The 25,298-nt window shown below is 41.3% G+C and overlaps 2 protein-coding genes across 5 annotated transcripts; one reads left to right on the forward strand and one right to left on the reverse strand.

Annotated features, from left to right (window-relative positions):
- The first annotated feature begins 13 nt into the window (after positions 1-13).
- On the forward strand, positions 14-16,490 carry LOC117425734 (protein SFI1 homolog). Of its 4 annotated transcripts, XM_058993069.1 has the most exons (26): positions 14-618; positions 1,104-3,048; positions 3,162-3,217; positions 3,432-3,651; positions 4,166-4,353; positions 4,714-4,830; positions 4,938-5,111; positions 5,394-5,585; positions 5,730-5,827; positions 6,054-6,240; positions 6,538-6,731; positions 7,072-7,219; positions 7,409-7,643; positions 7,778-7,950; positions 8,154-8,259; positions 8,373-8,579; positions 8,837-8,980; positions 9,794-9,975; positions 11,070-11,343; positions 12,047-12,164; positions 12,443-12,587; positions 12,936-13,137; positions 13,761-13,903; positions 14,901-15,036; positions 15,329-15,439; positions 15,836-16,490. In XM_058993069.1, exons 7-26 carry the CDS (start codon positions 5,029-5,031, stop codon positions 15,896-15,898), a joined length of 3,141 nt encoding a protein of 1,046 aa, XP_058849052.1. In that variant the 5' UTR covers positions 14-618; positions 1,104-3,048; positions 3,162-3,217; positions 3,432-3,651; positions 4,166-4,353; positions 4,714-4,830; positions 4,938-5,028; the 3' UTR covers positions 15,899-16,490. The 4 variants fall into 4 exon arrangements, with proteins under 4 accessions (XP_058849052.1, XP_033898842.3, XP_058849051.1 ...); XM_034042951.3 differs by lacking the exon at positions 4,714-4,830; XM_058993068.1 differs by lacking the exon at positions 4,714-4,830 and having other exon boundaries at positions 14-584.
- Positions 16,491-17,752: 1,262 nt separating this feature from the next.
- Positions 17,753-25,186, reverse strand: LOC117426084 (methylenetetrahydrofolate reductase (NADPH)-like). Its single transcript, XM_034043356.3, has 12 exons — positions 25,029-25,186; positions 22,898-23,160; positions 22,314-22,552; positions 21,792-21,902; positions 21,451-21,644; positions 20,987-21,237; positions 20,632-20,766; positions 20,153-20,333; positions 19,887-20,069; positions 19,527-19,628; positions 19,013-19,132; positions 17,753-18,690 (listed from the first exon to the last, which is right to left on the reverse strand). The coding sequence occupies exons 2-12, from the start codon at positions 23,143-23,145 to the stop codon at positions 18,475-18,477; spliced, it is 1,980 nt and encodes a 659-aa protein (XP_033899247.3). The 5' UTR covers positions 23,146-23,160; positions 25,029-25,186; the 3' UTR covers positions 17,753-18,474.
- Between the last annotated feature and the right edge of the window lie 112 nt (positions 25,187-25,298).

The raw sequence follows: 25,298 nt of genomic DNA on the forward strand, positions 1-25,298 counted from the left end.
ACTGAAAGAGGAAACGTAGACAATTGTGTGATAGACTAGCTTCTGATCAAAAGAAGTTTAAGCGAGCCCACGAATGCTCGGTTGACAGCGTCTCTTGTCAATGACGTCATCAGAGCGGCGCCAGTTTTGAATTGTAAATACTGTAAACGGAGGAAAATTAATACGTTAAACTGACTCCGGGTTCATTCTAATTTGTGTCTTTCATAAATCGTTTTGTTGAAAGAGACAACGGAGCGCATCACACTAAAACGAAGTACATTTTGCTGCGTATCGTTAAGGTTTTAATACGTTACAGTGCCAATATTAAGTTACATATTTGCTCAAAAATAAGTTACAGTAAATTCTGTTGCTCAATAAAAAATAGCTACTCTCTGTCTTATGTAAAGTTTTGTGTGTGTTCAAATTTTACGCAGTTATAGTACTGGGCAGTGGTACACAGAAACAGTTGGTTGATTCAGTCTGTCATTAACAGAGCGTCACTAATCTACTTGTTGATCCGCTTATCGGTCTGCCGTGAATGTATACTACAGTGAGTTTGAAACAATGGAGACAAAAACAAAACAGCCTTAAAAAATGACATACAGGTATTTGGAAACCTTAACGATATTCAAGAAAAGAGTGAGTATATATATATATATATATATATATATATATATATATATATATATGAATTGCATTGTGTTGTGTGTTTTTGCTGCTATGGTGTGAGCATCTTGGCCAGGTCGTTATTGAAAATGAGAATCTCTCCTCAATTGACTCATCTAGTTAAATAAAGATAATGTATTATTATTATTATTATTATTATTATTGTACCGTAACATTTTACTTAAAAGAGTATGTTAACGTACCCTTTCCCGATAATGTGGCTAGTGTTGTTTGGTTAATATGTTATGTTTGGTATATATATTTGTTTAACAAGATCGTCAGTTCGCATCACTTCCCAGGAAGCCTGTGATAGATATAGTAAAAATGTGTGGCAAAGTGCAACATTATACTGTATTGCATAAGGTGCAGTAATGATGCTATGAAATATTCTGGGTTTAAAATTGTTATTTCCCTGTATAGTACATATTCAATTACTGATTTCCTTTCCTTCCTGCTAGATTACACAAGGATTAAAGAGAATGTAAATTCAGATTTCTGCTGGCGAGAGAGAATTCAGCGTTAGTGCACAGCCTATGCACAATGGAAGGACACCAGCTAGGAAGATTGATCAAACAGGGTCCAAAGAGTGGATCTGCTAGAACTAAAAGAGTGGCAATGGTACAGAGCAATCTGGGCTTTCCTGCTGATAATGTGGATGAGCTCCTGGGGTTTCTTTCAGAGTCTCGCTGGGAACAGCAGTCTAACCTGCAGTATTCACCTTGTAAACAGAAGCTTGATAGCATCAAATGTAAGAGCACCAGCTCAGCCATTGCCTCTGACCTGATACTAAAGCAGAGGAATTTGAACAGCCGTGCTGAAATGCCGCTGCATTATCCCCAGGGCACAGGAGGGAGGAAGACTCCAAAAAAGCCTTATCAAGACAATGTACGCAATGCAAGCTGCATCAGGGTAAGACAAAATGCCGGTCGTCAGCGCCTTGAAGGATTTACATCTGCCGCTCGTTTTTGTGAATCTGATGCTGGTACATATCAGTTTCATAATCAAGCTAGTGTTCAGAGGACATCAAGGAAACACGTCTTGCAAGAGGTGGATCAGGAACCTGCTTTTCAAAAGAGCGGTGTGCAAGTTCAGAGGAATTTACAAAGCCGCAAAGCACTGGAAAGGCCACAGCCCAGTCACATTAGTGATGCTACACTCTGCTCCAGTTTCTATAAATCTTCAAGCCAGAAAGAGCCACATGGTGGGGGTGGTGGTATTAACTATCTGCAGTTCCCTCTTACTCTGGATGATTTAGCTCCAATTTGTCATTTGTCAACAGAAGAACGGTCCACCACACTGCAAGCTATAATTGAGTCATCTTGGACTTCTGCAAGCTTACACAGGTCAATGATGGACTTTAGAGATCAGGATTACCAACCGGAATCTGAGTGTGCAGGGCCACAATCATCTGGTTCTTTCAGAGCGTTTCCTTCCTGTCAAACTACCAGTTCTTTATTGGATCCGGGTGCTATTAGGAACACACTGCAAAGCGAAAATAATGAAAGTTACACAGCCCAGATATCCTGCTCTGTTGTCCACCATCTAGGGGAAGGAGAAGGACATTATCCAGCAAGTAAGCTAGCTACCAGTTTGGGTAGAGGCATGTATGTAAAAAGGGATGCCTGTATTACCGAACCTTTGCACCCGCATAGCAGATTTGTGAACTTTGATCAGTCTTTTCCGTCTGATTCAGAATCCTACGCAGAACGGTTCAATTTCCCAGACAGTACTGTTGCTGTGTCCCTAGTAGCATCAATAGAACCCCTCCAAAGTCAGAAAAAATGTATTATTAATCAGCATGGACGAAATGCAGAACGATATTTTGATAATGATCCTGGGGTTATTGATTTATTGGCTGCTCAAGGAGCAAATAGGTCAGAAAACACAGTTTTTCCAAAAGGACCCCAAAGTTTTAATACCACTGCACGAGATGCATTTTTAAGAAGGCATGCAGATTCTCTTCCCTCGTCATCCTTAATACAGCATCACCGGGTAACTATGGAGGAGTTAAGGTGCACAAAACTTTCTTTAGATCCAGATATATTCAATTGTAGATCAGCTATGGAAAACTCTGATCTTTGTAATATAAAGAGAAGTAACGAAATAGAGAAACTCAACACTGATATATGTGAGGAGTCTCAATTGAAGGGTCAATTAAGGCCAGAACGAGAGACGAGAGACAAAATACAGTCTTCTGCGGCAGGAAAAGATCCGGAGAGACAAAGCAGGAATGACAGACGGGTTGTTGTCGAGCAGGATCAAAGGGCTTCAGGCTCTTCATTAATCAGCTCGCAAGCGTTTGAAGAAAGTTACGGTTTCAGCAGAGATGACAACGGAGCTGAGAGAAGGAGTGAAGGCGGTATGGAGAGAAGTGTTGGGTCAGTAGCTCAGGAGCCCTTGAAGGTAGGTGGGCTCCTACATTCACGAGCAATGAGGTCAGCTGTGTTGGTTGTCACAAAAGGACTTGCTCTTGAAACCAAGCTCGTTGACTTCTTTTGTTTGTGTTCTATCAACAGTCTTCCGATCCATCAGTGATACATTGCCTTGATCCTGTTGAAAGAACAGAAGAAAGGTAAAATAGCTTCTGTTTTGTTTTTTTTTGTAGAGAGATCCGTTCAGGTGTCTCTGCTGTTAAAGACACAATGCTTTTTCAAACTAACTCATGCCAAATGTTGTTTCAGCTTTTGTTTAACATCAGGATACAATTCGAGCAAAACACGTGTAATTTACAACTATTAATATTTGGTAAAGCCCCCCCTCTTTGAAATGACACTTTTGTATTCCAGCTTGATGAAAGTACACAGACACAGACTTCTTGCCAAATGTTTTAATGCTTGGAACAGCTTTGTCAGATTGAAAAATGCTGCAGGCAGACGTGTGCATGAAGGACAGGTACTGCATAAGGGGCTGGTTGCCTTGAACTGGGCAGTGGCAGTGCGACACATGCGGGCTGACACAATTGCATCTAGGAGGAAGACTGGAATGTTATCTCAGGTCTTTAAACAGGTGAGTAACAGGGTACTTATATCATATATGGCACTGTGAATAGTGCTTTGTTCACTACCATGGACAACCTACAACGTTTCAAGTCATTAATGTACTTCCAGTTACTAGAATATGGATATTGCTGATGGTTCTGCTACGTTACTGGTTATTGGCCATTATATGATGAAAGATAACTTTTTTTTCCATCCTCCTGTTTCATGGTAGAGTCAACAGAGTTGAAAGGTCTCAATATCACATGATTTCTCAAGACCTGGAATCATAGAACAAAAACTCACAAGTCTGCAATCAAGATGGCAAAAGAAAAATAATAGAAAACTCAATATTTGAGAACGGTTTCAAACATCATTTTAATCTTACGTTTGATATATTTTAATTAAATGGCATTTGTAGCTGTATTACCTTTTGTTTAGATACATTGTGAACACACATTATATGTGATAGTCTAGAGAAGAGGCCCCCACAGCATCATCTCTGATAGGATTCGGATTGCTTTTTTTTCCCTCTGTTGTTGTAGTGGAAAGCTGCATTCGCTCACAGATAGAAGCTTGTGGAAAGTACATGTGATTGTGATTTGGGTCTGGAGGCTCTGAGGAGACGCCTGATTCAGCCGAGTGATCAGCTCGTTCTGAGGACTGCGTACTGTGTGTGGAGGAGACAGGTCACAGGCTCACGAATACACAGGGCTGCTCAAATACACTACAAGTGAGTTTGAAGAAAACATTGATCACAAAGAAGAGGTGTGTCCAAGCTTTACTTACTGACTTATTCATTTAAACGTCACTCAACGACCCCGCAGTTTGTACCCTCTTGTTTTCAAGGGCCATAGTTGGGGTCTCAGTCGTATGCCGTTAGTTTTATATTTAACCATAATAATTTATTAAAATAAATATTTAAAAAAAACAGCAATTCGAGCATTCTAAAAAAGGGGCTTTGCACAGTAATTGATATTGCTAACTTAACCAATTCACAGCTAGTTATAACCTAGTTAATTGAAAGCATTTTTTTAAGTATGCAGTGTGAATCTGTTTGTGACCTAAGGAATGGAAATCTCTGCCCTCCCAGTATTCATTTCCCCTCTAGCTGGCATCCGATGTGCTAATGGAATTCTCCATTGCTGATGCAATGGAAGTGTTTGTTTACTCTCGGGAGTTGAAGCCCTACCCCTTCTAACATTACCAGGTACACTCAAGCTTTCCGCACCTGCACTAAAGCCCTCTGATTGCGTTCTTGTTTTCGTCCCCATGTTCAAACCATGTCTGAATTTCTTTTTTTTTACTCCTTCACAGTCTGACGCTGTTGTGGAGGCACTGGTTAGTGTGGAGGCAGCTCAGGATAAGGAGGAATGCACAAAGGCAACAGACCTTGGCCCTCGTTTACATGGAAAGCAGTCTGAAAAGAAAGGCCTTTACAGTCTGGACAGCGATGATGTACAAAAACTGCCTTGCCCACAGTCATTATAGGTGTGATACTTTGTAACATCCTGAGTACTTGATAAGTATGTTTATAAGAAACATCCTCATATATTCGACACATAGCACACTGGACTTCAGAGTGCTAAAAGGCTCATCCCTTGTTCGCACACCATTCTCCCCTACTGGGGGGAACTAATTTAAAATGTGTATACAGTGACAAGGTTTGTAATATGTAAAATGTATGTTTCTCTGTCTTATTAATGAACTACAATTTTGTATTTCTGCTATAATTAAAGCAGGATTTTAAAATGTTATTTTTTTTATCCATAGGTCCCACACATTGTCTACTGTGTTTAGAGTTTGGAGGGTGCAACTGCTCTACGTTCAAGCTGAGAGGTCCAAACAAGACCGGCTGAGCCGTGAGTTTCAGAACACAACGCTGCTCAAACAGAGTTTTCAACACTGGAGAATTAAACTCGCAGTCCATCACATGCAGCTAAGAAGACAACAGAGAATAACCAGGTGTGTGTGTGTGCGTGTGTGCGTGCGTGCGTGTGTGTGTGTGTGTGTGTGGTATAGAAAATCAAATCAAATCGAGAGCCAATAACACTCCGGTGCATTTCCTGTGATCTTCCCAGGGTCATTTTTTCATTCTATTGTTCGCAGGATAACAGCTCATCGCTGGCTCCAGATTGTACAGCAGAGGAAACTTGAGGATCTACGCTTGAGAGCAAACCAGCTGCAGAATAGGATGAGACTAGCAGGTATGTGGAGCTATGCCAAGTCTGTTGTACTCTTGGCAAACAAACAGTGAGTTTGGCTGTAAAACAAAAAAAAAATTGAGAGAGAGAGAATTACATTTTGTTTAGCTGCTTTGAAATGGCGTTGTTTATACAAGTCATATTCTGCTTCAGGAATAATACTTTTATTCTTGTGATAGACTTAGAAAAGCTGTGTAGTTTTATAAATTTGACTTTTTTTTTTTTTAAGCTGCCTTTAGGACATGGTGTGAACTAAAGGCTGCTGCAGAGACTGAGCAAGCAGGAGAGGAGGAAGGGCGCCATCTACTGGGCAAGAAAAAGATGCAGGTTGTGTTTACAACCTGGCACCTGTGCTGTCAGGAAAGACAGAGACTACAGCCACTGCGACTGCAGATACAAATAAGACAATTGTCAGGGTAGGCTTGCAGTGTCAATTGTGTCATTCATTTATGTATTTTAACAAATTCTAATATTAGCTGCTGTAAAATCGGTTTACTTGGTGAACTCAAGTTCTGATTTATTTGAATAACGTGATCAGTCAAATATTTTAATTCTTACTATTTTTGTAACTTATTTTATGCAAATTGCAGCCTAGAAAAAAGAACGTGATGTTTTAATTTAGTACCGATTGGGATCATTGCCAGGTATAGCTTGAAGGCATCGGATTGTCGAGGCTATCAATAAGTGAATGTGCTTTGTGTTGCTCCTCGCAGTTGTTTTGAGGCATGGCGCAGGTTGGTGCTTCAGAAGTCGCTGTCCCGCTCTCGTGTGGATGAACTTCAGAGGCAGGCAGTGAGGCAGTGCTTCCAGCACTGGAGGAGGCTGCTGCAACTCCACTGGCAGCACAAGACGTTCCTCATGCGTGTGCTTGAAGACAGGCGACAGCGGGCCAGGGAAACATGGAAAGGTTTGCTTTAAACAGTTCCATAAAGACAAAAGAACTCATAGAACTTAGAACCATCAAACGATACTGTGGCATTCTGTTAGTCACATTTGTTGCTCTAGTCCAGTGTGTAACTTTGTGATATCAAAAACACTGTCGAATAGGCAGGATAAAACAGATGGTCCCAGTTTCAAGTCTAATCATTTTCCCCCTGCCTAACGTTGCTTTAAGGTTGTCCATGACTATAAAAAGCGTTCAATAGTGGTACATTTAGAAATGCCACAGGTGAAACCAGCCACACGTGCATTTCTTAATCTTGCTGTGTGTGTGTTCAGCTTTCTGACGCTCGTGTTTCTTTTACTAGAATGTGAGAAGAATCAAGATGACTGCTGGGCAGTGGGGCTTCATCAAAGGCGTGCTTGCCGTGGAGTGGATGAGTTATCTGAAGATTTAGTACTTCAAAGAGCCCTTCTGAAATGGAAAGGGGAATGCTGTAAACTGCAGCTGGCCAGGTAATAGATTTTAAACATAAAGTAAAGCAAAAGATTAAATTGACTCAACATATAATGTGATGTAATAGATTCAGATGTCAGGACTAATCATGGTGAAAACTGATTGTCATTTGTATTAGTAATAAAAGTTCTGAACATTTATTATTTTTTTATAACTGTATTAATTGTTGTTGCTGTCACTATTTTTAGCTCGTTTTTCAGGGCTCGAGAAAAACACAGACTGCGGCAGATCTTGAGTGGGTGGCACAGATGGGCAGAGCAGTCTTTAGAGGGCAAAGTCCAGAGGTTTGGTGCCAGACTGGAGCAGGACCTGAGCAGAACAGTGGCATTGCCGTTCATAGAGGAGTCCTCAATATCTTCAGGTTTCCACAGCAACTCCCCCGTCTGTCTCTCCCTAGACGTATCTTGCAGTTCTGCGGAACAGGTAAGCTGGGGGTGAAAACCCAGCACTGTTGAGCCATATAGATACAATGTTATAATACTTTTTGCTATAAGGATGCGTTGTGTAAGATGCCTTTCCATGCAGTTTGTTTCACACTTTGTAAATGTTTCTTTAAGGCGGACCAGGAGGTAAGTTATGAGCGCACAGATTTAAAGGCTTGCCGGATCGTATCCAGAGGAGATGTTATGAAAAGGGAGCCTCAGGTTGACCTGTCAGAGAGTTCCCTGGAGCAGGAGGAGTGTGAAGCCCCTCTGCAGACTTCCTCTCCCCTGCACAGTCCCCAGCATGGGTACGTGACTCTGGACTTTTCTTACTCCTAAACTAACTTTCTCTATCAAAGCACTTCTCTGATTGATTCAGAAACCCTACATCACATGGCATGCCCCCCTGGTTGGGTCTATGAATCTGCCCAGTGCTGAACTCATTCAAGTTGTTTAACAAAATGTGGATCTTATTTATTGATGCATTTGATTTTCTATTAATCTTTGACAGGATGGAAATAGCAGACGGGTTGCACCAGGCTGTTGACGTCTGCTCATTTTCGCAGTCAGAACAAAGCGCAATGACTCTTTACCACAGCAGACACCAGAGATTAAAGGTTAGTGTGTGAACAAGTTGCTTCACACATTTTGTGTTCTTCTGTGGCCCACGCTCCAAAACGCACTGTAAGTTTCTGAGATGAAAAGCAGATCCTTGTTTTTCTGTCTGTAGGGCCTGTGTCATTGTGCTGTCGTCAGGATGATGCACCCATCGCTCAGTGTCTCTTTCTACCAGTGGATGGAGTACGTGGTGATGCGCCGAGCAGAGAGGCTTCTGATTGGAGACTTTAAGGAACGCAAGAACCAGTCTGTGATGATCTGGGCATTTGAGACCTGGAATGAAAAAAAGAGATCAATAGTCAAAGCTAGGAAGCACCAGGTAAATGTTTAAACGCAATATCCTTTAAAACAGCTGAACGCATGTAAAACCAGATCAGTTAAAAGCACTAAAGCTCTCATTGATGATTATTGTATTGGTTTAAGTATCAGTCAAGTATTGAATGTATTTAAATCACTGGCTGGTGCAAAAAAGATTTTGACTAGATAAACACAAAAGTGTTCAATGTTTGTGAGTGACTTTATTGCAGTGGAAATCAGGATATGCTAATTGAAAAACCTGCGTCTGGGATTTTTTAGGATACTGTGCTACAGGTTCATGTTATTGCTGTTTGGAAAAGTTTAGTGTCGGCGCAAAGAAGCAAAGAAGGACTACTGAAACAGGCAACTCGGTTCCGAAACTTCCACTTGTTAAACATGAGCTTCAGAACATGGGAAGAGCAGGTACTATAGACACGGGATAACTGAGCCTTATTCAAGCAAACATCATCTAAAAATAACAACAATTTCAAATCATCATTTCAAAGTGTATTTCAATAAAACCCATCATTTTCTAGCTGTGATTTATATGCTTTTTCAGATATGCTTTTATGGCACAGATTGGATTTTAAAAAGCCCATCACATAAACAGCTGGGCACAGCGAGGCAAATGTAATTTATCACTGGCTGATGTGACGAATGTGGTTCTGAAAACTAAATTGGGTTCTAACAAGCTCATCTGAAGTCTAGCGCACAGCCTGCTATTGCAGAGAGGTGTGTAAAAAATAAATTAAGAGCAACATAAGACTGTGACAAACCTCATTAGCAGCAGTATTTGTTTACTATACACTTTATCTCAGGCACCCTTTGGCATCAACATTTTGCAGTAATTCATTGCTGATGGGATGAATATCAAATTGAAATGTTCTCATTCTCATGCTGCTTGTGTGATGGCTTTGTTTGGCTTCTGTCAGTGATTACAGTATAAGTCATTAACCTGGTTAACAGCTTTTTTTAGGTTACTACATTGGTAGTATATATATATATATTTTTAAACGCAAACTATTAGATATATAAGTAGTTATTTTGGAAGAACCTATAAAAACATTTTTTTGCAAAGTTTTGTTTCCTAAATCATGTTTTTTTTTTCAGGTGTGTGTTACTTTTTTGACAAACTGTAGGATCAGCGCATCTGCAAGCAGTCTGATCTTATTCAGGTGCTTCCAGATCCCTTTTGTATTCTTTCTGTTTTTTTTAATTTTTTCCTTCTATCTTCAGAAGAAGAACTTGAAAGTGATCCGTCTCCGTGCCTCAGAGCTGTACAGGACGGAGAGAATGGGGGATTGGCTACAGAGGAAACTGGAGAGACGAAGAGTACAGCAAGGCTTTGCACTCTGGGCAGCACAAGCATGGCAGGCACACAACGTGAAGCTGTACCACAGGAACGCCCAGTTAACAAGGTATGGGAGCCACAAGAGTCCGGGACTACTAGGGGATAAGGCAACAGCTGAGAAACTGATGTGTAGCCCTTACTGTAAAACATTAGATACAAGACAGTTTATGAGCCTTACCCAAGCGTACAATTTATGGCAGGTCTAATCTTATAGTGGTTTTGTAAAAGTACCAAAACAACAAACAACTCGGGTAAAGGTGACTGGTGGGTTTGGAACCAAATGCAGTGTTATTATGAAATATTTGCATGCATTTATCTTGGTACTTTTTAAAAGCTGCCAATAGGATCACACAACTGCTTTTCCAGATTGTTTTCGTTACTAGTTATATAATTTAAAAAATGATGTGCTTTTCTGTGCCTACTCATCTACACCTGTTATTATACAGCCTCCCAAACTGTCTTACTGTTTATCATATTCATATTTTGTTGCTGCCCACTCAGTACTAGTGTGATCAAAGGCAGTGCATTATTTGTATGTATTTATACTGAGAGGTGTAAGCTGAGATGAAGCAACTAATTTACAAACACTGCTGTAACGCACGCCAGCATTAACATAACAAAACAACATAACAACACCACCATGAAATAGGTCAGATAAAATTTTTTTTAAAAACTTAAAAAAAAGTCTTTATGTTGTTTTAAAAAGCTTGCATACAAGAAGAATTTCCCCTGTTTTGCTTGAACGATGAGCTGCAGTTTTAGCACACTGCATTTGAATCGCCACAGCCTGGCTAAGTGTTTCAGTATCTGGGTGTCTGCTTTCCAGTTGCCTGTGAAAAGCAACGCAGGAGGTCAACTGAAACAATCCCTCCTCCCTGTTGCATTTCTGAATCTTTGTTAGGATTCAAATCACCATTTACACAGACGTGTTTTGATGAAGCAATACTATCCTTAATATAATAATAGCAATATCCTGAACTCTCTGTATTGCATCGTGCATAAATGACATCTTTTTCTAACCTCAAATTAATAAATCTGTGTTGCATGGAGTGTATGGTATTCATGTCTTTGAAGTTGATGCTGGTCATAGTTTATGCTCCAGTTTACCAATGTGCGATTATGAATGCACATTGATTTTTGATATTTTCATTTTGTACTCAGAGTGCTTGTAGCTTGGCGTGAAGTGACCAGGGCTGCGCTGTTACACAGAGACAAGGTGGTCTTGTTTCAGACACACACAGAACGAAGGCTTCTCGCCTCGTGCTTTACTCAGTGGATCACAAACCTCCAGATTGCACAGCAAAGGCAAATTGCTCTGGAGCGTAGTCTAATCAAGCAGCAGAACGTTCAGAGAGCAACTGTGATGCAGAGGTGGAAACTGGCCACAAGGGGGAGCCAAGCGCACAGAATACACAACACGGCTTTGCTGAAACAGGTAAACCAATATTTAATTTGTGATTCCTAAAATAGGTTTCTTATCAGGGTACAGTATTTATTAAAACAACACTAATCTAACAGTGTGTTTTTTAGGTGAAAGTTAAATTACACAACTGTGGATTTTTTGTAACAAGAAAGTACAAGAATATATGCCAGATTGTAGCGACATAACGCAGCTTTATCTAGAGGTCTTTTTTTTTTTTTCTTATCATAAATACACAAGCAGTCATATTGGATCCTGTTTTATACATGTGTTCTATCTCTGATAACTTTCAAATCTGTTTTCCAAAAACTCCAGCCAGTCCTTAGTATTAGTCCTGTAAGCAATGGTAGATCACAAATGCATTTCAAACTATTGATTCTGTTATTATTATTATTATTATTATTATTATTATTATTTATTTCTTAGCAGACGCCCTTATCCAGGGTGACTTACAATTGTTACAAGATATCACATTATTTTTACATACAATTACATTGTTTTTTACACATTATTTTTTTACATACAATTCACCATTTATACAGTTGGGTTTTTCTGGAGCAATCTAGGTAAAGTACCCTGCTCAAGGGTACTGCAGTAGTGTCCCCCACCTGGGATTGAACCCACAACCCTCCAGTCAAGAGTCCAGAGCTCTAACCACTACTCCACACTGCTGCCCGTACCCTGTTAACAGGTAATTATGTATGTTTTGTATTTACAGGCGTTTGATCAGTGGAAGGAAGCGGCAGAGGCTGCCAGGATTGCTGAACAGCGTTCAAGGGAAAAGGAGAAGAGAAGATTGAAGCTGTTTTATAGTTCCTGGTCAATCTGGGTTAAAGGTATTAGCTGATACGTGGATTCAAGTTCAGAGTGTCTTTTTCATCTGCTCTAGTTAATGTGGTTACATGCGCACTATAATCCAATTGACTCCTGCTAACCAGAAAACAACCCTTATTGGTAATTGCTTTGGAAACATATATTTTACATACATAGATGTAGCTAACAAATCACTGCGTATTCATCGTAATTCACACATTGCTGTTTTTATCGTGACAGCATGTTTTAAAAGTGTGACCGGTATATTCGATGAATATTAATGCACCCCTGTATTCCACAGAAAATAAAGAACAAAGATTGAAGAGTGAAGTCTGGAGATTTCACTGGCAGAAGAGGAGGATGCACCATGCCTTCCATCAGTGGATTACAGCACACAACAACCAAGCAGAAGCAGACACACTCTACCAAACACACCTCTTGCAGAGGTAAGGATCTCCCAATGTAGTTACAGTAAAGCACTTTCCATTTCTTCCCTGATCGGAGGATGCAATGCATGTAATTACCTCTGAGAAGCCTATTCAAAGATCTGTTTTGTTCCATACTGTGCCAGGTCCAGTCGAGTGTACCTATATCCGATATGGGTAACATATTTAAAGCTCAATCATGTGTCTTTCTGTGTGTGTGTGTGTGTGTGTGTGTGAGTGTGTTTTACAGAATGTCATCATTTTACACAAGTGTTGAGAGTTCTAGCATTAAAATATCTTTTTTTCGATTCAACACACTACACTGCAGAGTGAATATCTGGCCAGAAAATGAGTCTTTTTGTTTACAAGGCCCTTTCTCAAATGGATGACTGTGGTTCAGGAGCAAAAGCAGTTTTCCATTGTGGCGGTCCGTAGAATCGGCACCTTGCAAGTGAAGGCAGCGTTTAATACCTGGAGATCACGTCTGGAGATGCATCAGGCCCTGGACTCCCACCTTCAGAAAGCAAGACAGAGGACTCTGAGGACTGCAGTGAGATCCTGGCATCATCAGGTGATGGCTTGATGTAAAGTGACAAGCGCAGAGATGTGCTGAATTATTGCTACATACCCATGTGTTTTGAGTGTTGTTTTATGTCTCGTCCAAACAGTTTCTTCTTAAAATACATTTGAGAGCGACACAAGTTTGGATGACCAGATCCAAGCTGTCAGTTTTTATATTGTATACCAAATGTCTGATGCATTCTTCTTTTGATTTAAAATGTTATACGCACGTTTAATATGATTTGGATTTCTCTATCTTTTTTAATGTTGAAAGGTTTTGATAGTCATTTAATTCTTTCCTCCAAAGCAGCAGACATACGTGTCCTGGTGCTGACGACATCATGTCATCATATTGGCTACAGAAGGTGAAAATGTCTTTCAAAGTCTGACAAAGAGCAGAATGCTCCCCACAGTTCAAAGCTGTGTTTACTGTTTCACACGGTTGTTTCTGTGCCTATCTCACACTAATAGAGGTTTTAGTAACTTGTTTTCCAAACAGTGTTCTGCCACACATGCATTTTATCCAGCATGTTTTGTCTTGCATCTAAAAGTAGGTCAGAGAACAATGACTTGAACATCTGACTAATCCTTATTCTGTTTTAACGTGTATCCTCATGGATTATTCTTAACCAGGTTCTGTCAAGTCAATGTCGCGCCAGGTACCTTTGCAAGAAGTATTACTGTCGCTGGACTCGGGTAGTCTCCCTAGGCACGCAAAGGGATTCTGAGGGTGTACTGCACACTCGAACCGAGGAGAAATGCAGGCGTGAACTGGGGTAAGGATGAATGATGCATATAGGGGAGATTCTTATTAGGTTGTTTAAACTTTTCTATACTGTTCATAAGTTTCTCCTTATTTAACCCTGTAATGCTTATTTCTGTTTCACATTTGATATTGTGATACAATGCTTAGCCACCCCTCTGTGTTATAAGCCATAATGTTTCATCGGCCGTACATGATGTGCTGCCAGAATCTAGTTACATAAATAAAGTAGCTTTTCTCATATAAAAAATGTGTAAACAGTAAACAGACAAAGCTATATGGAACATGATTGTTGGGGATGCCTGCTTTATCCTGCACAGTGATACTGTGACGCGATACCAGTATGGGTTTTGACAATACTGAACTTTATGTCAACATTGATCAGTGTGTCGACACTTTCTTATTCTAGACCTGTTATTATTGTTATTATTACCGGTACATTTGTGTTTATTTGATAACACATTAAGAGGCCACGCGATTCCCAGCACAATATGGAAATCGGTTTGCTGATCATCCGGTATAGGATCGTCTGAAAATGAAAAGCAGTTTGTTACGTCCAGTATACGGGCTTTATCATTACTCAGGAAGCATTCTAATGATAGTACTGTTTATCTTCAACAAGGCAACACATTACTCAGATTCACTTGCACTGCTATCATGGAATGAACTTTGTATAGTTTGTAAAGCAAACAAAAATCCCAACTCCTATCCTTGAGCTTGAATATCCTGACATTAAACCTCCCTGTGGTACAAACGGCGTACCCGAACAGGAACAACTTAATAAAACAAAGTTTGTGATTGAGAATGGTGTTTGTGAACAGTGTTGCATTTTAAAAGATCAAACGTAGTAAATGCATCTGCTTTGAAAGGACTGCTTATATTTTGTGTTCATTTTAATGTGTCCAAAAAGAAGATCCCAATGAGCATTATAGTTTTTATGGCAGCCATGTGCTTGCCCAGACACACTGGTGTACATGATTAAACGTAAATGTGAAATCCTGAATCCTCAGTGAAAAGTACTTGAAGAAGTGGCGCTGTGCAGTTCTCCTAAAGCGGTTTCAGAGGACGCAGAGCAGTCAGCGGACAGAACGGACCTGGGATCAGTGGAGAAGCCTGACTGGAGCAGTGCAGTTCATCAACAACATGGTGAGCAATGGACTGTGTGTGCTTCCCAGACCTGGATACCCATTCCTACCAGCTATGCCAATGTCTGCTCCAGCGCAGGAGATCAGACATGGCCAACACCATCAAGAGCCTACAATCAGCCCTTGAGCTGCTGTCTAACCCTTAGACCTTCAACAGGGAGATGCAGCTTTTATATATCGCAGAATTCTAGTAGCATAGTATGTTCAGTTATGTGTGGCATAGCCAGTGCTGCGTATGTTTCGTTTTGTCCAGCGCCTGTATGCGTCATTTACTTTTCTCTGATCCATTGCAGTGTGAGCACAGGCTGCTGGAGAAAGCTTGGATGAGATGGAGAAAGAGGCGCATACAGGTGAAGGTGTCCCAAGCCTTTTCAGCTCAGCAACACATGGCCCTGTTATCTGAAGTAAGTAAAAGGCTCCATACAAGTATGAAACAATTCAGAGTGTCCCGTAAGTCAGGCATCATAGGCACTCTTGTCACTGTTGGTTGGCCGCTCTGTGTTAGGTGTGAAATGTCTTTAAGCAAAGAGGAACAAATTTAGATCATTGCGATGTGGGGTGTGGATAGTCAACAGGGTGTGGCTACACATGTTTAAAATAGAGCCTCTTAATCAACAGTATTTCTGATATTGCCTGATTCCAGATTTTGGAGACACCTTGTATATTGAGATACTTTTGGTTGACTTTTCATAGAAAATGTATCCACGCTGAGTTCTTATTATCTGCAAAAGTGATAAGAATGAATCTTATTAAACCTGATCTTTAAATGTGATGTCAGCCCTGTTTCATTCAATGTGCAGGTCTTCACAGCTTGGCGTCAAGTGGCCCTTTCCCAAAAGGAAGACAGAGGAAGGGTAACATGAGCCTGTGATCACCTCAGGGGGAGGGTGCCAGAGCTACAAAGCTAGGCATAAAGACCTTGATGCACAGACAATCTACACGTCACAAAGCCATATGTGAACTGTTTACACTCGTGCTATTCCTATCTGCAGTGGGCTGTTCGGTGGCATGTTGCTCTTGTGAAGCTGATTACATAAGAACATTGATTCCCAAGATTACAAAACGAATGGGAAAGCAGCCGACTCCCCTTTCACCTGCAGCACGTATTGAAAGTGTGTTTGTTTCCAACCTGGCAGCATCTGTTGGATTAAGAACTCTGTGACTCCTTGCCTGGTATTCCTGGTTTGAAGGGAAGCAGTTAGAGCAAGAACAGGCTTTGGGAGCGTGAGGGGACAACAGCATTAAGCTCACACTGCTGCTTAAATTGCTGGTATTGAACAATTTAGAAGTCTTTTTTTTTTCTCTCAAGCACATAACAGTAACAGTATATATATATACTGTACACAATATTTATATTATGTTTTTAAGTCTTTATTTTGTATTTTAAATAGCTAAAAACAAAGCTTTTTATTTAAAACAGAATCTTTTCTTACAAATAAAGTTGCATTCTGACTTGTTAAATCACTAGTGTGGTTCATTTTGTTGACTGTCACGTGCCCCTTGCATGAAAACACATCTGCATTTTACCATCACGTCAGCTGAGGTCTTATTCTTACTCACGTGGATGAGTGATGTTACCAAAAGGAGTGTGCGAGGGATTCTGCTGAGATAAGATATGCCACATACAGCTCTGGCTGGACTCTTACTATACAGATCCTGCTGGCTGACGAGGCGATATTCGACTCCTGTGGCATTTTATACCGTTACTCCGTAGAGGTTATATGAGCTTCGGGTCCATGGTTGTTTAATTTCTAGGAAATCTTAGTTTTACAGATGGGTGTCCGCAGTGAACTTAACGCTCTGGGCAGGCACTGTTGAAAATGTTTTAGTTTTTTTCCTGGCTGTGTTGCATATGATTGGCCACGTACCAAAATATTCTGTTTAAAAAAAAAAAAAAAAGGCCTTTTCCTTCCTTCAGAAATGATCTGCTAATTTTGTTCCCCGCCTATTCTCCTTCTGCACCTCGGATTTTTTTTTTTTTTTTTACTTGTCCTAACATGTTTCTTTTGAATAAGTGATTGCAGCTAAGGTTGAATTATATTTCAATTACACAGTGTTTGCTTAAGATGTTTTATCAATCTGCACTGCGAACGTATTGAAAGACTAGTCGAAGCACTTGTCATTACATTGTAAGTTTCTTTTAGTGTTTCTAATTTCTACGCTATTGCGTGTTTCATTGTTATGGATGATATGTCACGAGGAAACAAGTACTGGAGACACAGGGAGGCCAGATATATTAACAGTTGCTCTCTCTCTCACAGTGAGAGTGAGAATGTCCAGTCGAGTACAGCCTGACCTTTTTACACATTCAAAAGCATTCCATTTAGCAGGGAGGAACTGCAGCTCCAATTCCAGCTCGCTTCTCCCCCTCCCCCAAAGAAAGAGGCCAGTGAGTTCACTGTGGTGTGATCCAACAGTTATGTTACCCTGCCCAGCCCCCAATACAATCTCTGAATTTTTACAACAGCATAAACTGAACAGCTGCAACGTATGCTTTGGAGTCATAACCACTGCTTCTCATTTACTGAAGTCAATGCATTGTGTGCTTCTGGATTCATACAGTGCTTTGATAGAGGAGATTAAGGCACACTTTTTTATTGTTTCAGACATGCACTATACAAGTTACACATACAGTAAAAAAAACAAATGTACTACTAGAAATGTACTATAAAATATTTCCAGTAGGAATGTTAAAAGTAGATCTCGCAGTTTCAAGGTAAAATGTTGTAGATGTTTTTATTTTCCCCGTTACAACATCTACAAAAGCAGCATTTCATGTTTTCATTGGAAAGAATTTGCATGATCAGTTCTCATTCAGTTCAGTGAGGAGTCACAATAATACTATTGTTCTTTCTTTCACTTAACACCGGCAATTTTAAATATAAAATAAATATGTAAACAGACAGTACTAAGAAAGCTGAATGTGAAAGAGCCCGTAGCTGTGGGATTCACTCTAAGTGACGCATGTCTGACATGCAAGTCAGTACACATACAGCACTCTGCTGAAACAGAATGAATTGGGACTTAAATGTCTTAAGTATACTTTGTCAAGGACTGACAATTTGTTTGTCTTAAAAAGGGTAAGTAATGACCCTGTCAAACACTGCCCTCTATGGTGATAAGTTTATGGAGAGTGATAATTTGGTCTTGTGCAGTCTGTAGTTTTACAGGGTAGTGATTATATTCAGGAGGGACACACAGGAGGTGTAAAAAAAAAATAAACAGAAATAAAGAGAATTAAAAATAGAAACGCCACACGTAGTGATTTTTGTACTAAGGGCTGAAACAGTACAATGTCTATCTTGCATAAGAATTCCCTTTTCTGTTTTAAAAGGTATACATTCTATATCCAAGAAAAGCATTTTTAAAAAATGCGTAGGAGTTAGAAACAGAGAATGCAGCATTCAAAAGGAATGTATTGGGAGTCCTGGAGCCCAGTTCAGGGCTGGAGCTCAGCTAGATGCTCGACCGGAGAGTCAAGCAGCTTGCACATGTCCTCAATCACCTGCCACAGGCAGCTCTCCAGAGGGAAGTCATTGTCCACTAGGTTCACCAGGTAATAGTTATCGTGGATGTACTGTATGATCATGCGTGAAGGGGACTCCTCCTCGTACAGCTTGGCCCACTGCTCGATCCACAGAGCAAAGGCTTCGTCCTGCATAGGAAATGGAGAAAGACACATGGTGAGAGGCTTGAGCTTGGGAGCCTAGCTTTCAGGTGAGCTAATTACAAAAGTTCACAGAAAACAAATTAAAAAAAAAAAAACTTGGCAAAAACGGCAGCACACTCTCCTCATTATACTTGATCAGCACAACAGCATTTCGCAATCTTTTTTCACTGACGCGTTGTAAAGCTATAACTGCTGTTAACACATGCAGGTATGTAATCATCTTTACCATCTTGCATTGAGTGCATGCTTTCTTAGCAGAGCTGTACCAGCGTCTAACAAGGGCCTTTACTACAGAACACTCCTTTACCTTCCAAGACATGAAGCTGACTGGGTCCACTACCGTTGGCTGAATGATCTCCCTGCCTGGAAAGATCCCCCAGGTCACAGCATTTGGCTGCATGTCATGAGCGTTTGTTACATTCTCGCCCTGAAATTCAGAATGGATTATGCATGCTTTTTTAAAAAAAATGGGAACATTCCTGTAAATCGATTGCTGGTTATGGAGATAGGGCTCTTGTTAGTAAAAATGCACTTTTAAAAGCATTGCTTAAATCTAAGCGAATAAACAGACCTGCAAAAAAAATCATTCAAATTAAAATCTGAATTTCTTCTATGAATTAATATACCCAAACTGCCAAGTATTAATTACATTTCTTCATATGAAAATTCAATAAAAAAAAAATCAAAAGACACAAGTCTTATGTAATTTGATACAGTTAACAAAATTAAGAGCAAGTTATCACGACAATATAGTTATATACAACAGGTAGATGCCAGTTAAAAATGCTCCAAAAAAAGAATACAGGGTTGCCATTTCTTACCTTAACATTGACAATATGGTAGTTAACACGAGGCTCATACTTCTTGAGTACTTTAAGAAGTGCAGAGACGTTCTCACTGGAGGTAAAGAACTCCATATATGCCTGTAGATTGAAGGCAACAGTCATGAAGATTGAAGATTATCTAACTTTCAATACAAGTCTTGGGTCTGTTCCCAGGCAGATTCCAAGACTAATCCCACATTAAAACCATGCATGTGTTTCCATTGCAATAGCCTGGGCGCATCTCAATGTCAGCTACTCAAACAGCGATCGACAGGAATCTGCAGAGAGCAACACGTGGTGAAAGCGCAGAAACCACTGTGTAATAGATGTCTGTTTGTTCCCTGCAGCTGGCCTCACCTTCTGGAAGACGTATCCCCCGCTGGGGCCCCAACCCACGATGGGATCCGAGGAGGGCTTGCCGTTGATGTTGGGCTGGGAGTTGATGGTCAGAACGCCTCGGCGGTTCACTTTCTCCAGCTCTTCTTTCAGCAGGTTGGTCTCAGAAGCCAGGGGGTCATCATTCCACGGCAAACACGTCACCTAAATGGACAGGGTTGTTAGGGATGCACAGCAGACACTACAGCAGTGGGGCCGGGTTTTTACAGATATCTCCCCCCTCTTACTTTGTGTCCATTGTGGTTTGGCTTCCCAGCGATGTAGCAGGTGAACACCTCATAGACACTCTCCTCGCTCATCAGCTCCTCTCCCCACATCTTCAGCAGAGCATCCTTGGCACACTTGCTCTTCAGGTAAAACAGGTAGTAATCGTTCAGCTCGCCGAAAGCAGGAGAGGACGAGTTACCCCTGAAACAAGAAGCGACTCATTAATAAAAAATGTTTTAAAAAAAAGAGCCCAGTCAAGTGCACGTGTTAAGTGTTTGAACAACCGCTCAATTCCTTGTGCACCTCAAAATGGTTAAATATACACGGTTTCTTCATTTTTATTGTTTGCAGTATTTTATCTTATCAAGTTCACATTTTTCAAAATAAATAAATACATGTTATACATAATTCTGAGATTGGCAAATGCAAAACCACTTCGGACTTCTACCTGATGTCCCCCCCCCCCGTCCCCCAGACCTGGTTGAGGTACAGAACGTACCATCTTCCATTGGGAAACTCGTCCCAGTCCTGTGTTCGGTAAATATAACTCTTCGGTCTGGAAGCCCAGAAGATTGGCCTCACATCCTCCACTTTACGCTTCGGGTGAGCACTGACTGCCCAAGGTAGGGGTCGCCTGAAGACACAAAATACACACTGAAATCAAGGAGCTGCATAGCACATGACTTCCTAGTAACAGTACATGTGCCAATCATTTTTTGAATATTTACAAGCTGTAAAAAGTATGCGAAAGTAGTGGCAACAGCCCTGGAATGACCTTGCCCCATTACAACCTCAGGTCTTCTGTCCTGATATTCATACATGGGCAATGGGTTGACTTCTGAAGAGGTCCTGACCTTGGGTCCTCCAGCCACAGCCCGAGCCGTCTCAGCACTTCCATGGTGGCCACCTCTCTGTTGAGGGTGTAGAAGTGGAGCCCTGGCACCTCTCCGCTGTGCAGCAGCACCTTGCACATCTCCACAGCCTGGTCAATGCCGTAGTTACGGATAGCAGCGTCATTGTCTTTGATGGGCTCCATCACCTCCTTGATTTCCTCAGGCACCTCCAGCTTAGACAGTTTCACCAACTGTCGCAGAGACTGGTAACCCTGACACGAGAGACAGCAGCGATACACAGAAATAAATAATCTTCATAAGGTGCGCTAGTTTATGATCGCGCTACAGATGAAATTTCAATTCTTGAAATTAGCCAAAAAATATGTTTGTCTGCTTGCGTTAAAGTTTCTTACAGATTTGACCTCAGTAGGGTTGATGATTTGAGTGCTGGAACCTCAAATGAAATCTCTGCGCAGGCTCAGTACCTGTATGGGAAATATTCCCGGCACAATGGGGCAGGTGATGCCGATGGCTCGACAGTCCTTCAAGAACTTAAGAAAGGTCTCGGACCGGAAGAACAGCTGAGTGACGATGAAGTCAGCCCCCGCATCCACCTTCTCCTTCAGGTGTCTCAGGTCCTCCTCATAGCTCTTGGCTTCTGGGTGACCAGTGGGGTAGCCTTTGAAACCAGAGGATCAAGGTTAGCACATATATCCACCGTGTAGGACACAAACAAGCAATGCACATTAAGTGCCCCAACCACACTAGTCATGCATAAGTATCCATGAGATTCTGAGAACATACCAAGCCTCTGTCCAAAACTTACCAGCGACACAGATATCAAAGTAATCCTCAAATTCACAGCGAACGTGTTTGACAAGGTCTGTGGCATAGCTAAAGCCTCCTGCCTCCTCTTCCCACTCGTTTCCAATGGGGTCTAGGGAAAAAAATACCAGTCGACTATTTAAACTCCACAAGCACAAGAGTCAAGTAGTCAAACGTTTTGGCTAGCACCTTCTACCTGCAACAAAGAGTTTCCTTCCAAATTATAATACAGTGCTCCCCCTTTATAACGCTGTAGTCGGGAGCCGTGGTTAAGAGACCGCGCTGTTTGTGTTCCGCCTTATAAACGAGAATACTAGCCTTAGTGTGATGGCATTATGGGGCAAATGGGAGCCATGACCGTACTGTCTTATAATCTGTTCCACAGCCTTATAAAAAGAGGGAGCACTGTACTGATAATAAACATCACTTCTTAACCACTAGTCAACAACAAGGACTGTTTTGCATTCTAAAAGCTCAGCGATTGCATTTCAAGTCCCCCAGTCTTCTGGATGTTCAGCCCTACCTCCACGGAGAGCCATGATGTTCTTGAGGCCCAGCTTTTTGGCCTTGATCAGGTGCTGGCTGATCTTCTCCTTGCTCTGGTTACAGCAGGTGATGTGCAGCACGCTCTCCAGGCCGCAGTAGTTGACTGCTGTGCTGGCGATCATCATGGACGAGGTCTCCTTGTCCGAACCTGGGTCCCCCGCTGGGTGCCAGGTCACGTCAATGAAGAGAGGCCCGCCTGCACCCATGCGGTCAAACCTAACCAGGGACGGGAGCAAAATAAATAAATAATTAAAACAGAGCCTGTAAAAAAAAACAAAAAAACAACTAAACTTTAAAAGAATGCATTAAACATGGGGTGTTCAATCACGGTCCTGGAGGGCTATTCCACTCCAGGTTTAACAGATGAAATAATTAACTACTTCAAGGTCCGGATGGGGGTTCAAAACAATCCAGAACAGGGTTAGAACAAAGACCAGGAGTGGAACGACCCTCCAGGACTGCGATTGGTCTGATTACTCCGGTTTTTAAAGAGTAAAATTGTAAGATTGGACGTTTCAGCTGAATAGGTGTAATCCACAACAAAATCAGCCAGACCCTCACCTGGAGATCAAGTTGACGGCTCCACTGGCTGTGCGAGGGGGGAAGAACTCCAGGGAGAACCACCGGTCTCCAGACTCCATGCGGTGGCGCATCTTCTCACGCAGCCGGTCCGTGCGGTCGCTGTCGAGGAGGGGTGTGGAGCAGCGGGAGCTCTCCTTGGAGCTGTCACCCCCGCTGCTGCTGGTCCCGCTCGACTCGTACTTGGCCAGAGGGCCGTTGCTGTCAGTGCAGTGGACCTGGTTCACCATGGCAGAAAGCCTTTACTGCACAGCACACAGGAGAGAGAGAAGAGAAAAATAAAAAATTTGAAAACAAGGCCATTCCGGCCATCAGTGCCTGTCCGGTTCCTAGTGGTGGGTAAATTCAGTTAGACCAAATCACACACACACACAGTGGAAACAATGTTTGGGTCTGGATGGAGGTATAACTGGTTCAATATAGAACAGGGTTGTACAAAGACCAGAACTCCAGGGCTAGACATATAATTTGACACATGTTACAGATTCATTTCATCAGCTGCCTCTGTGTTGTGAGTCAGCCTGAAGTCCCTTGCACATCTAAGACTGCTCAAATTACTAATGTGTCACGAAAGAAACCTTAGTTTCAATCAAACACTAGATAACCTCGTATGAACATACAGTTCCAGGGCATGTTGATTAAGGTACAGTATGAGGCAGGGGAGTATAGAACACGCTTATCTGTACTGCACACATGTTAAGTCTTTATCAAGGACACTGAAGCAATCAGTAACGTTTTATTTAACAATCAACTACATCTAATTTCTCAGAAGACAGTCTAACACTGCACTGCATGCCTTATATTGGTGGGTAACCCATACATATTAAAATGCACCCTCCGTGCTAGTATAAGATTTTTGTTCACTTACAATCTCCCATCCAGAGTTCTGTGTTTGCAGTCCAAGTCCTACCCTGTTTACTGAACTGCAGTGGGTCCCCGTGTTGCAGCAGCTGCCTGTGATTTATTCTGGTGTATGAGGTGACTAGTACGTTTCATGGCAAGGCCAGACTGGTTCATTCATCAGGTTCGCAACATTCTCCTTTATCACTACAGCTACAGAACAATTCAAAGCGCTGACAAATTTTCCGAACGAACAGATGAAGTCTGAACATCGGCTGTACTGAGACAGAAAGTCCCGGCACAAGAATAACGTGCGCATCTGTGATTAAAATCGTTTCTTTGCTACTGTCTAATCAGCGCAGTAACTGTCGTGTCAGACGTTTAACTAAGAGAGAGACTGGGCAAGTCAATGCTAGGAGCAGAAATATCAGTGCACCGAAGTAGTTAAAATGACGTCAGTTTTACATGGGGCACCCAGTCCTAGATAAAATACAGAATGCAAAGGTTTACAGTAATCTGTCAACGAGAAACTTTGCTGTTTGGCATACAGCATTTAAGTAACAAATAACTGGCAAGGCAATGTTCAGCAAGTAAAGCCATAGCTGTCTTCATCCTGTATCTTGTGTAACTGTTTGGGGGTTAACCGTACTATCGTAACTGCAGTATAGTCTCTGCTTTGAATATGTTGGGAGCAACCTAAAAGGTTTCTCCAATTACTAACAATACATATAAAACAGACAAATATAAATATACGGGTTTTATTTTTTTCTCAACACAAATAATTGTAAACCCCTTTGTTTAATAAATAAGCGTTGTTTATCCCCGTCTGCTTTTGAATGTCCCACAGATACACAAATACATAAAGGTTTGATGCAATTCATTTTATATAAACCAAAAAGGGAGTTAATAAAATAATAGTTTTCAAAGGGTTTCCAATTTAAATGGCTTTTGTCTAACACGACAATGCATTGTCAACTCACACAGCCAAATAAATACGTTATTACAGTTGTGATACGAATGAAGTTACTGTAACTTTCAAATTTACGATCTCAAACTAGCTACACATACATTGCAAATTTATAACAGTGTTACTATACCATCTATTTCAATGTGCGTTTAAAATCCATGTTCATTCATTTTTTTAGCACACTGGTTCTGTCACTTACGGTCGCACGTGTGTATTACAGGCTAGTATTATTGTTGTTCTCTTAAAATGTAAAAACAGACACCGCCCAAGATTATGGACACAGAGCTACTAATGCATGAAACATACCGCCTATACAACTCGTTGCTCGGCTCCAGTCTCCCTTAGTTGTTTTTCTCTCACTTCACGCTCCGATTCATTACTCAGCTCCACAGTCCCCGCACTGAGTGGGGAACAGATTAAATAGAATGCACCACGTGCTGCAGGTCTTCCTTATTTAGTGGGGGAAAAAAAACACGCATGCTTGGATAAACCGAGCTTGGTCGTCAGCTTTTAATGGGCGGGCACAAAACTGTTCATTGTTTATATCAGGTGACAGGGAATTTAAAACGAACGCTC

This window comes from Acipenser ruthenus, chromosome 20 (assembly GCF_902713425.1).
Source record: "Acipenser ruthenus chromosome 20, fAciRut3.2 maternal haplotype, whole genome shotgun sequence".
Taxonomy (NCBI): Eukaryota; Metazoa; Chordata; class Actinopteri; order Acipenseriformes; family Acipenseridae; genus Acipenser; species Acipenser ruthenus.

Bases quoted from the DNA above. Each gene is read 5' to 3' on its own strand.
- LOC117425734 (XM_058993069.1), top strand. From the start codon at position 5,029: ATGGAAAGCAGTCTGAAAAGAAAGGCCTTTACAGTCTGGACAGCGATG. The intron at 6,241-6,537 runs GTAGGCTTGCAG...TGCTCCTCGCAG, and splicing joins CAAATAAGACAATTGTCAGG to TTGTTTTGAGGCATGGCGCA. The intron at 12,588-12,935 runs GTAAGGATCTCC...TTTGTTTACAAG, and splicing joins CAAACACACCTCTTGCAGAG to GCCCTTTCTCAAATGGATGA.
- LOC117426084 (XM_034043356.3), bottom strand. From the start codon at position 23,145: ATGGTGAACCAGGTCCACTGCACTGACAGCAACGGCCCTCTGGCCAAG. The intron at 22,553-22,897 runs GTGAGGGTCTGG...GTCCCTGGTTAG, and splicing joins GCCGTCAACTTGATCTCCAG to GTTTGACCGCATGGGTGCAG. The intron at 21,903-22,313 runs GTAGGGCTGAAC...TTTTTTCCCTAG, and splicing joins CATCATGGCTCTCCGTGGAG to ACCCCATTGGAAACGAGTGG.